The following is a 14,725-nucleotide window of genomic DNA, read 5'->3' as shown; positions in this document are numbered from 1 at the left end:
TTCCTTGCAAGAAAATGATAAAAAGCATTTCTCTCCCAAGGAAGCACTACACAGCAGGATCAATTTGTTCGTAAAGCGTAGGGATTGTTTGCGATGGTGTGAACTTTGTATAAACACGGGGAAATGGCTTCGTGTTATATCAATATTGATGTTTCTGAAGCATCCCTCTCATCAGATGATTTGTAAGCGGCTCCTTCAACGCTTCCTGACTCCGAGGCGAGCTGCTAGATTAATCTGTACTCTGCCGTGGGTGCTTTCTGCCGCCTGCTGCGACCAAGCCGGCTACCCCACGGGCGGGCAGCTCGGCCAGCCCCGGTGCCCGGCGGGGGCCCCCGGCTGCGCCCCGCTCCCAGGCCGACAGGGGAGCCGCCGGGCCCAGCCCCAGCAGGTGCTGCGCACACTCGAGCGTGAGAAACTTTCTCTGGGTGTTTCCCAGGGGGCTGCGCCTGGGGAGAGGCAACCGCCAGCAAAACCCCGCAGGAGATGGAAGACAGAGTCGCCCGCTTCTTTCAGGCAGCGCGGGGCTCCCGAGTTTGGGGACAAAGCGGTGCGAGCCCGCAAAACGTGGCGGGCTCCGGGTGCGCGGAGGGCAGCCCCCACTCCGCGGTGGGGCACCTCGCTCGGTGTCCGCCAGGCTGGGGGAAGCCGCGCACCCGCACCGCCCCCGGGACCGCCCGCTCGGGCCGCCCCACCTGCGGCCGGGCCGCCGGCCCCCGCCGCCTCCGACCCGCCCCGGGGCCGGTGCGCGGGGGGGAGGGAGGCGGCGGGGGGCGGTTGTTTAACCCTTTCGCCGCCGGGCGGCTCCCGAAACGGCCGAGGCGGCGGCGGCCCCGTGAGGCGCGGCGCTGTGTCCTGTGCCCGGGCGGGGAGGGGTGGCGCAGGGTGGGGGCGAGCGCGGGGCGGGGGGGCCGCGGGAGCCGCTCCCTCCTTGCCCAGCCCGGCCCGGCAGAGGCGGTGGCGGCGGGAGGAGGAGGAGGAGGGCGCAGAGCGCAGACATGGCGGCCAACATGTACCGAGTGGGAGGTATGTGGGGACGCGGCAGCGCCCGCCCGGCGCCGGGGGGGCCAGGCGCCCGGCAGCGGGGACGGGGCCTGGCCCTGGCCCGGGGGTCCCGCCGAGCCGCGGGCTGTGCGCGCCGCGCCGGGGTGAAGGGGGGCGCGCCGGCCCCCTCCGCCTGCCGTGGCCCCGAGCGCGGCGGCCAGGCCCGGGCGGGCGGCGGGAGGCGACGGCGGGTCCCGGCAAGGGGGCCGCCGGGCCCTCCGCGGGGCGGAGGGGGAGGACGCAGGTTCCTCCCCCACCAGCCCTGTGCGCCGGGTGGGAGGCCGGCCCCCACCGCCGAGGAGGAGAAGGGCAGCGCCGCCCTCCGCGGGGAAGTGGGGAGCGGCGCCGCCGGCTTCCTACCCCCTCACCGCGGCGCGGGCATGGCCTCCCTTCGCGCCTCGCCTCCTTCCCCACTGAGCGGCCGCCCGGCCGGCCCCCGGCCCCGCCACCCGCCGGACCAGCGCGCCGCGGCCGGCCCGCTCGCGGGGGGCGGCCGAGTGGGGCCGTGCGCCCCCGGCCCAGGGGCCTCCCTCGGCCCTGCCGGGCCAAGCCCGGCCCTGCCGCTGCGGCCTGGCGGGCCCGGGCGGCACGGCACGGCGCCCACCCCGGGGGGCGCCCGGTGGCGCTTCCCTCCGTGCCGCCTCCCGAACCCCGCTCCCTCCCTTCAGCCGCGGAGTGTCTCCGCGTCTGCTTTCAGCTCCCGGCGATCCATAATAAATCCGACTGTGTAACCGGGAGGTTTCTGTCAGCTTTCCTGCTTGCCGGCGTGACCCCCGAGCAAGTGCGCTTGGCACTGCGCGAAGGGGGGGCACTTGGGCGGTAAAAAACACGGCAAAGGTGCCTCTTCACACCCCCAGCCTGTCGAAACAGACACTGATAACTTTCCACTGCCCTCCCTGAGGGAGTGAACATGGCCGTGTGCCCAGCGCTGGGGCTCAGGTGCACCGCTCAAGTTAGGTTTTCGGTACTTGGTGCTCTAAAATGGCTTATTTTCTCCTGCTCTCTCCTCATCAGCCTGAGGTGAGAGGGAACACGCAAGGGAACGAGGGGTGATAGTTTGAATCTCTTCCTGCCTCTTGTTTTGAGATACGCTGATACATCCGTGAATCGTCCATCTGCATAGTCCATTAGGGCATTTAGGTTGTAATCCCATCAGCCTTTACTCATGAAAGTAATCCTTCGCTGAGCAGCGCTGTTGAAATCTGGGTAGGGTTTGCTTCTTAGGTCATCCATTCCAAATTTTGGCGTTGTAACCTTAATAAGCAATTGTGAACAAAATCCAGAGATCATACTCTTTCTTTAGAGCTAAGTGAGCAACCCGAGGGTCTGTAATGCAGTGTCAGAGCATTGCAGAAGAGTTTTATACATCATTATGGCCCCCCCACCCAATTTTTAAAAATAAAGTTCACAAGGTGCGTGGTGCAGAAGTCATATCAAATGTAAAGTGTGCTTAGCGTTTGATGACAACAAGTTTTGAGAAAACGGTTGAAGGAAATGTGCTGCATGTCAACTCTTTGTATGTTACATGGGAGCAGCTTTCAGGATATGTGTAAACATCCATATACTCTACAAAAATATTTTTATATTAATGATGCTGTAAAAGATTTTGTCCTGAAGAACCTCACGAACTTCATGAGTATTACTGCTTAGTATAGTTTACATGTTGCTGAACAGAGATGACAACAAAAGCAAGTATCAGAAAATGTCCATTACTCATTTGGAAGGTTGTACTACCACAGCACCTGTTAATAAGTGTGAGGAAGCATATTTTACAGAAATATTTATCTACATAATACAGAAACTCACTAAAGCACTCAATTCTTAAATCTTCCCTAATTGATCGTGAGGAACCACTGCTTTTATATCAAGATTTATAAAGTATGTGTATTACTGAATTACATGTAAGCTCCAACACAAGGCATTTAACTTCGTTTCAGCATGATTGTTAAAGCATGTATAGTCCAGTTGTAACCAGATTTTAGGAAAAATTTATGTTAAATCTCAGTATAGAAATACTTTACTGTTTTAACATTGACTAAGAAATCTCAGCTTTTTAACAGCTTCTAGGTTTAGAAGAAAAGTTTTGCATTAATAATGATATACTTTTACATATTATTTTTTGGTATTTCAGTATCTTTCCTTTTTTCATTGCAGATTATGTTTATTTTGAAAATTCTTCCAGCAATCCATATCTCATTAGGAGAATTGAAGAACTTAACAAGGTACACAAGTATCTAAGATTCTTGCTTAACCTTTGACAACAGTCAGTGCACTTTTCAAAAACTGAAAATTATTTCCATTCCGTAAGATTTCTGTTGTGGTAGAATTTTCTGGTTTTGTTTTTTTTGCCTTCTTGAGATTTGCCGTGTATTTTGTGTATGTTTCAGTTACTGAAATACTGCTATGTGATATCCTGTAATTCTGCCGTGTTACCTAAGAAAATATTCCTTGTGAACAGGACTACTTTGCTGTAAAAAATTTCCACATGAATCCTATGAATGCTTGAGGAAAAGCATTTAGTTCTGTGTATAGTGATGACACTGAATCCATCTGGAATGATAGTGATCATGCAATGTGTCTCCTTTTGGATGTATGTGGAAAGAGCTAGTAAGTATCAGTGAGACTTTGCAGTGATCAAGTAACAGAATATGTGACTTCTGTTAATTGCTCTGCTTATTGGCAGCTGCCAATGAAGGACAGGTTTTTGAATAGAAACAGAGACTGTGTTCTACTTCTTTAACCTGAGTGTATTTTTATAAAGAATGGAAGTTTTTGAGAGTGTCATTTTGGAGAAAGCACAATTGTTTTTCTTCGTTTTTGTACTATTAGGAATGGTGTGGGATTTTATTTTTTTTGTGTGGCATAGTTTTAGTATTTCATCAAGCAGTATTAAAGCTTTACTGATACATTATGTCAAAAGTTAATGATCAAAGTGCTTATCGTTATGTAAATAATGATAAAGATTTTTTTTCCTGTGGTTGGAAAGTAAGTTAAAAAATTGGTGACCTGCAGTTTTCTTCTTATTAATGGAACATAACACTATTCCATAGCAGACATCAACCACATCACCTGTTAGTACTGTCCAACACAACATCCACTGAACTTGTGCATGACAAATCATTTTGGACTTTTATTGGAGAAGAATATTTTTTATTTACAGTAATTGAACTGATTCCAATCATGTTCTGAATGTAATGTTTATTATCTTTAAACTGCATTGCTATAATTTAATCTTGCTCGTGGATGGTAGAGTATTGATTTTTTTTTTTTTAAGAGAGTTTCAAGGATATAGTCCAGATATCTTAATTATGAATTATGTGCTTTCATGTGTTAAAGGCATTGAACAAACATGGAGATGTTACGTAAATATGTAATGAAATGCTTTAGTTATCATTTTACCAGAGACAAGATGCTTTCTTTTTTTTTTGTAACAAACTTAATTAAAACGTCATACTTTTCAGTGCCACAACTTGACTTTTAAATAAGCAGCTCAAGGTAATGAACTAATTTTGTACTTCTCATAACAAGAAAGAGCGTACAGTTCTTCAAATGTTAGTAGATTGTCCACAGTTATCGGGCTACAGAGCATGATCCTGTAATGAGTCATGAAAACAGCTGTGAACTAAATAGCTCTTTTATCTTATGAGCTGCAGTGAATTTTCAAATAAACAATGTTATATTAAATATGATTCTGAAAAAAATGCCAGAGTACTTTGAAGTACAGATTTCTGTCTAAAGCTGGGTTGCAAAGAAATGTTCACAAGCTTCTAATATTTCCTAAGGATTCTTACATTAACATGATACTGGCATTACATCTCTAAACAGCTGAGTAATATATACATTCTTAGGACTAAATAATTATAATCAATACCATTGTTTGATTTGAAATTGATATTGGCCCGTGTCAGGCTTTTACCTATTTGAGTAATTTTGTTGACTTCAGCCTGACTGATCATGTGACAACTACTAATAAAAGGGAGAATTGCAAGCAGAGGGCATTTAATTTGTATTATTTAGCTGAGGAAGGATACATTCTGACTTGATATATCTTTCTTTTGTAGACTGCCAATGGAAACGTGGAAGCAAAAGTGGTGTGTTTTTATAGGCGAAGAGATATTTCCAACAGCCTTATAATGCTTGCAGATAAGCATGCTAGTAAGTAGATTGTATAGGGCATTTTTTCTTTCTGTCACAGCCCGTTAAGTTTCTGCAGCTACTTAAAATTGCATTTCTTTGGCATGTGGAACATATATATTTATACAAGGCATTAATTAATACCCAGTTAGATGCTTAGCATTATCTGATACTGGCCCTTCTCCTAGTAGTTGCTTCCGGGACTTAAGCTGTGCTGAAGTGATTGAAAGTCTCCATTTGAAAAAAAAAGAATATATTTTTTAATCTGGAAGATACAGCTATATTTCTTTTTTATGTCAAAAGTAAATCTTGGGTGTAAGTTGATTTAAGCTAAAGGGTGTTCGTGAGGATTTAATTTGACTTTTTTGAGTTAGACATAAACGCGTATTGCTTACTGGAAAGAATGAAGTGTATTGTTGGAGACTGAAAATCACTGGAGGTTGTTACGTAGCTGTTATGTGCATTTATGCTAACTGTAGACATTAATCAGTAAAGTAGTAGCAAGCATCATCTCACTTTTTTCAGAAAAGCAACAAGTGTTAATAGGGAAAAAAGTCCCATTTTCATCATGAATTTAACTTTTTTTGGTAGCTGCCATTTGGCCTGCAACTGAAAAATGGTATTTTTCTGTAACTTTAAAAATATAATTCTGAAGACAAAAACAGAACCTAAGAAACTGGGATGTTTGAGAAAACAGTTATTTGCAAAATATTGTGCTCATGTTTGTAAATAACTGAAGTGTTAAACATGTCAACATCCAGTTAATTTCTTGCCATATACTGTTAAATAACATTTTGATTATAAATGATACTTCAGTTTTCAAAATTAATATGTGAATAAGTGATGTAGGGATTATAATTCTCTGTTCTCTAATTTGTCGAGATGAACCTCTTTAAAGACATTACCTAATGCCATATTTTGTATGTAGATATATGATGGAGTAATTAGGCACTTAAAATACCTTACAGTTTGTTTAATGTTAAATTCTGATTACTTTACTCATACAAGTACCATTAGTGAAGAGAAGCAGCCAGCTTTTGGCTTTTGTTTTACTTTTTCATTGGTCCTGGAGAAGTGAAGGTGATTTGAGTATGTACTGTGAAGTACTAGCTTGGTTTTTAAAGAAGAAACATCTTGCTTATGTTATAAGGGAATGATTTACTGAAATGTTTTTCTAATATAGTTGGGTACGCTTTATAATTATTGGTGACTTATTTTATGGTAGTCTGCCCCCACAATCTTTATAGTCTTTTGAGTTCTTCCATATGAAATGTATAGACACACAGAACTTTTAGTGAGCTTCAGTAAGCTTTCCAGCACATTTTTTTGTTTTTCTTTTCTAATGGAGGAGGCAGGGAAGGATGAAAAGGATAACAGTTTTACTGGAAATACTTTTTTTTTTTTTTCGTTTTATTTTTAAAACATGAATCTTTAACACTTTAGTTGAACACTTTGTGTTAGTTCTGTGGGCATCATTCAATCTGGAAAAGTGAATAAGATTTTTCTATTTCCTTTGTGAGTTTTAGATTGCCAGTTTGTCAGCACTTTGATATAAAGGACTTGTTGACGGTCTGTTGCTCTTCCACTATAGCATACTAGGGGTTTGTTGGTGTCAGTAGAAGTGCCGTGGAATCTTCCATCACATTTTCTCTATTGACATTTCTTGCTGTTTTCTAGTGAGAAAATAGAAATGTAATTTCTAGCTGATTCAACAAGCATCTTTAGAATGCCTCTGTCTCACAGGTCGTAAGTCTTCTAACACAGCGTTTTTATGGATTAGGTTTGGACGTTTTTTCTGTACATAATGTTTTCTTTCTGACCAATCTGTGAAATCTATACAGTGAAGTTACCTTACAAGATATATGTTACAGTTGCAGGGAACAGCACATAGTGAAGCATTGCTTGCCTGGATCTTCATACAGCTCATACAGCAGATGTAGTTAAATGTTAAATCAATTTAAATGTTTTGATTCTGGAATACCACAGTGGTCTGTTTAAAAAAATGATGTATGTAAACAAAGTATTTGTATATTTATGAATTGAATGTTTTGGGAATGTTTTATATAGCTAAACATGTTGGTGCTTCAACACTTACCTGGTTTGTTATAAAATAAATGCTAAAAGATACGAGTTTCTTACAGAACGGAAATTCCAGTTCAGACACTAGTTACTCCAGTATACATGCCTAGAGAAGTCTTTTAAGTATAAGATCTGCTTGATCTTTTCTAATGACATTTTACATTGCTAGCAATTTCTTTTTATTTTTTTCTGATGGAGAAAACTGTCCTGAGTAATACACTTTTGAAGATTTTGGCAGGTGGGGTTAGTGGTGTGTGGTTTTTTTTTTTTTTTGGGTGACACTTCAATTTCTGAAGATTGCATTTTGTGATGTAGGTATGGTCGCATTTAATAAGAAAATAGCTTCATGAGAAAATATTTTTGAACTTTTAAAGAATGCATTTTCAATAACTTGAAAAAGTTTCAAAACAATTTTAAAGAATGGGAAAAATGGAATGAAGTAGATGTGTGACACTGATAAAGAGTCAAGATACTGTTTATTGGGGTTTTTTTTGTTTGGCTTTTACATTGTCTTCAAAAAAGTTTCAGGATATAAAAAGAAACAGGGGGAGGGGAAATGAGTTTTGCTTAGGCCATTCTAAAATACTTGGGTACAGATGAGCTCCCTTGATTTCAAAGCATCTGACACTAATCTGTGAGGAAATTGCATTTCCTCCTTTTTTTTCTCTGGTGTTTCTGGTGGAAGTTAATTAACGAGCATTTTTATTTGTCTACCAGCATCATGTATGATGTCAGTCTAGATCTGGGAATAGTTCTATAAGATGAGTGCAGCCACTGAAATCCAGGGGTTTGGAATTTTTACGGGCCCTTGAAGACATTGCATTTTCCCAGTTTGATTTCTGTTACTGTAAAACAGAGTTTATGATGAGGCCAACTTGAAAGCCAAAACAAAATATGGGCCGAGATCAGCTTCTTGACCCTGTGCGGCCTCTTGAACTGAGTAGGGGAGTTCTGTTGGGGTGTTAACACCTGCTAGGTCTTAGGTTGTAGCTGTTACCATAGGGTTATTGCGAGGGGGTCATTCCTTTCTTCCGGCAGCAGAGCAAGTCTTGCTTTATGGGGAAAAGAAGGAAAAGAGATGAATAGAAGACAGCAGGCAGTACAAGAGCTATGGCAACAGATGACTGAAGTACATAAGCAAATGAACTTGGAAAGAAGGGACAAACCCCCTCAGCTTATTAAAATGGGTGAACCAAACATAAAGGGGTGGCATAGAGATGTTTTCTAACCAAATGGTGTGATTGAATGAGCAATTGCCAACTGTAGCTGGATCTATAAAATTTAGATGATCCTTTAGATAAAGTGGAGTTGATGTAAATATTGGAGGGCAAGGTTTTAATAGCTGGGGAGGGGGGACTATATTAGCTCTGTGTCAGCACTGGCTTTGGGTTAGATTTATGCACTATTACTTTCTTGAAGCTGAGTAGGGTGGCCTGAGTACACGATGCCTTCTTTTACAGTTCTTCACATTTTAAATTCTTTATCTGGTCATGTGGTACCATGTAATACTGTGTCTGAAGTCATTCTGTTATTGCAACTCCTCAAACAGCTTTTGCCTGCTCAACCACCTGGGGAGGCCTTTGTCTTTGGATTTATTAAGAGAGCTTGCTTTGACTTAGGTGTGCTGAGCTCCTGACTGAATGCCCAGGATTTTTCTGGGCCTGTGATAAAGCCCATGCACTATGTATTCTTTCTCATTAGCAAAAATTGACAGAAGTCGATTTAAAAAAAATGGGAGGCATATTGGTTTCAGTGACCAAGAGATCAAAGTTAAAAAGATTTTTCTAGATTACGGAAGCTGTAGTCAAAAATCTCCTTTCTTCAGTCTCAGTTGCACTGCAGAGATCACTTACTGGCTTTACTTCTCAGAGTTGCACTTTTTTTAGGGCTTTCTTAGCCTTTGGCTCTTGAACACTTATGTTTCATGTCACACTGCTTTGCAAAATGGTTTCTACTACAGAAATTTTGTACACGATAGATTTCTAGGAAGAAAGGAAGGGTCCTGCTAGTGATCTGGTGATTACTGTTGAACAGCTGGAGTCTATACTCAGTTTTGACGTTGGTATGATACTGATGTATTGTAATCAGAAGCAAATTCAAATATTCTCTCTGTACTTTAGTTTCTTTATCTGTAAAGTAATGCTCTGATTAGAAGTTCTTAAGGTTGGTGAAAAATATTTAATACACCAATACATTTTTATAGCTCCCGTTAAAAGATCTCAGTGCCTTACTAATACACAAAATAAATCTTATTTGTATCAAGAATGTTCCAACAGTGCTGGAAATGGTTTGATCTTACAGAGCAGTTTTACTCCTGTTGAATTCTTTTATGTAAAGATGCTTTGTATTTGTGAAAAAATTAACAATTAGTTTGCATATTGCCAATCTGCATTAGCATTATAATAATTGCCAAACGCTCCAGATGCATCCAAGAGAATGAAGCTGTTAATATTCCATCTGATTTTGGGGATTTCAGTAGAGCAGCAGGTTAGTAGGTAGCGTAGAAGATGTCAAGAAGATGAATTTAACTTGAGAGTTAAGTTAGTGTTTAATATATTTAATAGTAATGCAGATTACTCATGAATATTCCCAAAGATACACAAAACTGAAATGTAAATTCCTTTCGTGTGTCATCAGGTTTTTTTAATATATGGTTGCTGCTGCATAGTGGTATTCTTAATACTCAGTTCCAGGAAAAACACGTGAGAGTTTTTCCTGCCCTCTTCAGCAATTGAAGAAACACAGCTCAGCTTCATTTTTCAGTATTTTTCTCAAGTGTACATAGAACTAAAACAGGAATAGGGCAATTCATATATTCATTCTGTAAGAAAAAAAATTATGTGTGTGTGGAGACCCGGGGGGTTCAGTAAGGAACTCCAGAGTAAAATGCCTAAAATGCTTTGTGTTGTTTGGTGTTTTCTCTTAGTCACATATTTGACTCAGTGTAATTCAGAGCATTTATAATTTAGTATTACTGGGTTATTTTTGCCAAATCAGATGATAACACAGCCAAAAACTTGGTGGGTTTTTTTTGGTCGTGGTTCTTTTTCATCACAGTAGTTCTTGTACATCAAACTAAAAAGCTGTTTTTCAGAAAGGATATAATGCATCTTTAATCACAATCCCTTTTCTGAAAAATGAGATGTGAGGCTTGTTACTTAATTCAAATCATATAATGTCTTAACATAAAAAGTATCTTTTGACTGGAGAGTCTATTTGAGCCCTTAAATTGGTTTTTTTTTTGGTCCTGTTAGTTCCTTTGAATACCTGTTGTCTCCACAACCTGTGTCTGGTTAGAAGCACCTTTGATCAAATGAATGTGAGACACAAGCGTTAATTCTTCCATTGCATATGATCCATTTTTTCCACCTTCATAATTTTAAATGTTGAAATAATTCATAATTTTTTTTTTTAACATGGTGAATGCTTATGTTGTTGTACCCTACATACAACTTTCAGGGAATGAATTAAGACAGTTTATTCACTTTAGTGGTAGGCTAGTAGAGATTAACATCTATCCTACAGGATAGGATTCTCTGAGGCAGAGAGAGTTCTCAGTTACTCCTTCAAGCGAATTGAAGATTAAAGAGCTGCCTGTTTAGCAGGTGGTCCTTTGAATGAAAAGATGATGATTGTATTGCATTGGTTTTGATACAAATAAACCAGAAACAAAGCCTTTTGGGTCTTATTTGTGGTCATGTGGGTGCAAAATAAAAGAAGTCTTTAGAGCTCAAGAGTTCAGTTGATCTGCATGTCTTACAGTGCTGTGTAAGTGGCTCTTCCACGGAATTCAGTGACTTTTGGAATGTTTTCTGCTAGGTTACAGTTTGTTTTTTAATTGCACTTGGTGAGAAGGCCTCTCTATTGCTTGCTGTTAAGAAAACAGATCTGTTGATACTACCCTGTGATGAAGAATACCATTTTTCTGGATGTTAGATAGGAGGGAAAGGAACTAAGGAATGGAAAGGCAGAGTTGGGAATCAAAAATAGGAGAATCTCTTGGAGCATTTATAAGGAAGGAGAAGGCTTGACTGCTAGATATGCCCAAGGAGTGGGTGAGCAGACTTGTGTAACTGGTTCAGTGAGATACTACCTTCTTAATGTCAAGGCTTCTGTAAATATAAACTAGTGTTTGTTTTCAACTTAGTGTCCCTGGCTCTGTCATCTGTGTCCACCCCACCCCCCATGCCTCCCCAGTGAGTACCCAAGAATTAGGAGAAGATTATTTTTGACTTCACATATTTGCCTTCTTTTCTTCGAGGAAAAGGCAAGTCTTTCAGAAGTCCATGTCTGTGAGCAAGCGATCAGAAGACTCTTGGGTTTGCTTTGAAGATGGAGTGGTGAACAGACGAAACCAAATATAGTAGGACAGGAAAGTTTAGGAGAATGAGTTCCAACCACTTTTTTGCTCAAGACTGAAATTTTACATGTTATACTTATTTGCAGTCAACTAATAGAGACATGGAAACTAAGCACTAGCAAATTCAAGTATGTTATGTTGCTTCTGGGGATCTTGAAGTCTGTGATGTGGGTGAGACACACCCTGGGAGGACCATTTAAGGATGATACAGATAAATTCTTTAATCAGTGGCAGAGTAGCTTTTATGCTAAGGTATTTTTCTATTAGTGTAACTATCACTTTCACTGAAAATGAGCTTGAGAAATAGTTGGGTTTTTTTTGTGGGGAAGACATGACTTTTTTGATCTCCTGAGACAAGGGAACATGAAGTTTTCCTTCACTTACCCAAGAGAATTTCTTCAGCTGTAATTTATTTGGAGAGGGGGTAAAAATTCAGCACTTGCTGAAATAGTGAGCCTCGTCCAAAATTACATCCTTGTCACCAAGGAGAAACTTGTCTCAAGGCTCCCAATTATCCTTTTCAAGGGCGCTTTGGGTAGTCTCATAATTTATGTGTTTTGTTCATTTGGTTTTTGTGCAAGAACTTCATACTTGTGATTTCCGCCCCAAACCCCCCCCAACGGTAAGAGCAATAAAGAGACAGTAATGAGGAGCTTTTTGCTTCTGACAATATCAGAATCTTCTTTTTTGTGAATGACATTTTAGAATTAGTAGTTAACAGTAGTGTATATTGTCTCATTAACAAGTTTACTGTCAGCTCTAAGTATCTTGTGGAATTATTAACTGCTCTGGTGGTTCAGACTCCTTCTTTGGTGCAGAATGTCTTGTTAGATGGTGAATGTTAATGATCTTCTCTTAATGGAGTGAATGGATTTCCATCTAAGTTCATCATTTTAGTAGTTCTTAGCTCTGATGGAAAACTTGCATAAATACATTTTTTTCATCTGAGTATATGTGATCTGTATTTGGGTATGCAGGATTTTGCACATATAAAAATACTGTCCACTCTGTGCAGTTTGTATAACTGCATCTGAATTTTTGCACGAACTAGCAAACTAGCTAGTAACTGCTGGCTTCATCTTTTGACCACTTAAGAATAGATTTATAATTTTGGGCAACCATAACTAGATTTTTTTTATTTTTTGAACACATAATTTAAAAAGATTGAACATATTGCTGCCAATCTCTGTGAATATAAAACCAAACTAAACCCAGAATCTGTTTTAACTCCGTGAGTTTGCTGTGGAGAGTGGAAAGCTGCAAAGTATCAGTTCATATTTATGTTTAAAACTATTTAATAGATATCTGAAATTCAGCTTTTATTTTTATTACTTAATTACAGAAATTATTTATCTAGTGTGTTTCCTCAGTAGGGAGGGACTCAATAGGGTAGAAAAGGTGGCACTTTTTTGAGCTCCACTCACAAAATAAATTCTTCACATTGGAGTTTTTGCAAGGAGACAGCATTCACAGGAAACTGCCAAAGCATTGTGTGTTCTCTGTTTCCTTGTGTTCCTTAGGATTCATTTCCCCATGGTGAAGTTTGAGTACGGTGCATCAGTATTACCGTACTTCTTGTTCAGAGTTTCTTTTGATTTGTGGAAAGCACGTAACTATCACCTCTCAGCTGCTAACTTTCTTGTCTCCTTAATGTTTGTTAATTTTGCAGGCCAGTGATCCCACATTGTTTCTTGATGACCTCCAAAATACCAGTAACATTTAAATTGGTATTATTGATCATAATTTTTGTCTCCTGAAGATAAATAGGATGTTTCACAGCTCCTAGATTTCTGTAATTTCAGATGGTTCTACTTTTTCTTTTTTTTTTTCCTTGGCTACTAATTTTAAGTGACTCTTCCCACATTCTCCTCAGTGTACCCACAGTGTACCAAAGCACCTGAGGCAAATTTTAGACTACAAAAACATTGCTAGGTTATCTTTATCTGTAAAGCTCAAATTAGAGATACATTTTACAGCTTCAAAGAGTTCTCTGATAGTCTAGTTGAATCAGTAGTTCATATCATTTACAAATCTGAATGATGTAAACTCACTATTAATATAGAAAAACTTTTTTCCCATCATACAGTGGCAGTTAAATGTATGAATTGGGGATCAGGCCTGATGGTTTAAAGGCTTACCAGCAGTAATTCTTGAATATCTATATCATGCAGTGGAATGAAGTCGGCAGTAGTTGTCCTTCTTATTACTCACGCATGCCTGTAACTTCACCCATGATGATAGAGATGGAGCTTATTAGCTGGGGCAGAGTGCTGTGTGAGGATGAACGCAGTGCTTCCTACCCAAGCTTATTCATGCAGTGCTGAGTATGTATATGGCGTGAGGTATTCTGGAGAAGGTAGAGAAGTAGCAAATAAGATTAATCTGTAAAGTACTTCTGTGGTTTGTCTGTAAACTCACGTTCTGTTAAATGTAGCCTGCACAAATAACAGGATATGTGCGCAAAGTTACCGTATATGTTGAGTTTGACATGCCCCAAACCACATGAGTGTCAGAGTGGGTGGCTGGAATGGCTGTGCTATTGGTGATGTGATTTGTCTGTTTGATCAATACTTTGTTTTTCACCTCAACTACTGTTTGTAACCTTATCTGAGCAAGGGAAGATTTGTAGTGAGAACCAGCTTTGATTCTGATTTTTATATGCTACGCAGATGCTTCTGCAAGGATCCTTGCAGAGAGATGTTTTGTGCTAATATAGAATACATCACTCCCATGAGCAAAACAAGTTTGAGTGGTAAAAAGTACAATTTTTTTTCAGTAAAAGCCTGGTCTACATTATCAAATTCCTAAAAGACTTTGGGAAGCTAAGTAGTTCATTTTGACTGTCACCCAGTGTCTGAATCCAAAACTTGTTTGCAGATTTATCACAGTACATAAGATGTCTTCTCTGTGCAGATTGCCTAGTTGCTGGGCTATGCATAGAACGCTATGTACCCATACACCCAGAGGTTATGTAAGTACACCTGCGTTTTCTACTTGCACAACAGGTTAAGCATCCATCAAAAACCAGCACAACTAAATTAGCAGTCTTCCCATTTTTGATATGCTGAGTGATAGACTTAAATTTTCGTTTGTCTGTTCTTGTTTCTATGA

The 14,725-nt window shown here is 40.7% G+C and overlaps 1 protein-coding gene across 2 annotated transcripts in view; it reads left to right on the top strand.

The window, feature by feature from the left end:
• Positions 1–917: 917 nt before the first annotated feature.
• The window catches only part of MTA3 (metastasis associated 1 family member 3), a 142,234-nt gene continuing 128,426 nt past the window's right edge, over positions 918–14,725 (top strand). For both annotated transcript variants that reach the window (XM_074863600.1, XM_074863601.1), the window contains exons 1-3: positions 918–1,023; positions 3,196–3,263; positions 5,103–5,196. In XM_074863600.1, the coding sequence (XP_074719701.1) occupies positions 996–1,023; positions 3,196–3,263; positions 5,103–5,196 (190 nt within the window). In that variant the 5' untranslated portion in view covers positions 918–995. The remainder of the gene's footprint in view (positions 1,024–3,195; positions 3,264–5,102; positions 5,197–14,725) is intronic.

This window comes from Strix uralensis, chromosome 3 (assembly GCF_047716275.1).
Source record: "Strix uralensis isolate ZFMK-TIS-50842 chromosome 3, bStrUra1, whole genome shotgun sequence".
Classification (NCBI taxonomy): domain Eukaryota; kingdom Metazoa; phylum Chordata; class Aves; order Strigiformes; family Strigidae; genus Strix; species Strix uralensis.
This window is presented reverse-complemented; position numbering and strand designations above follow the sequence as displayed.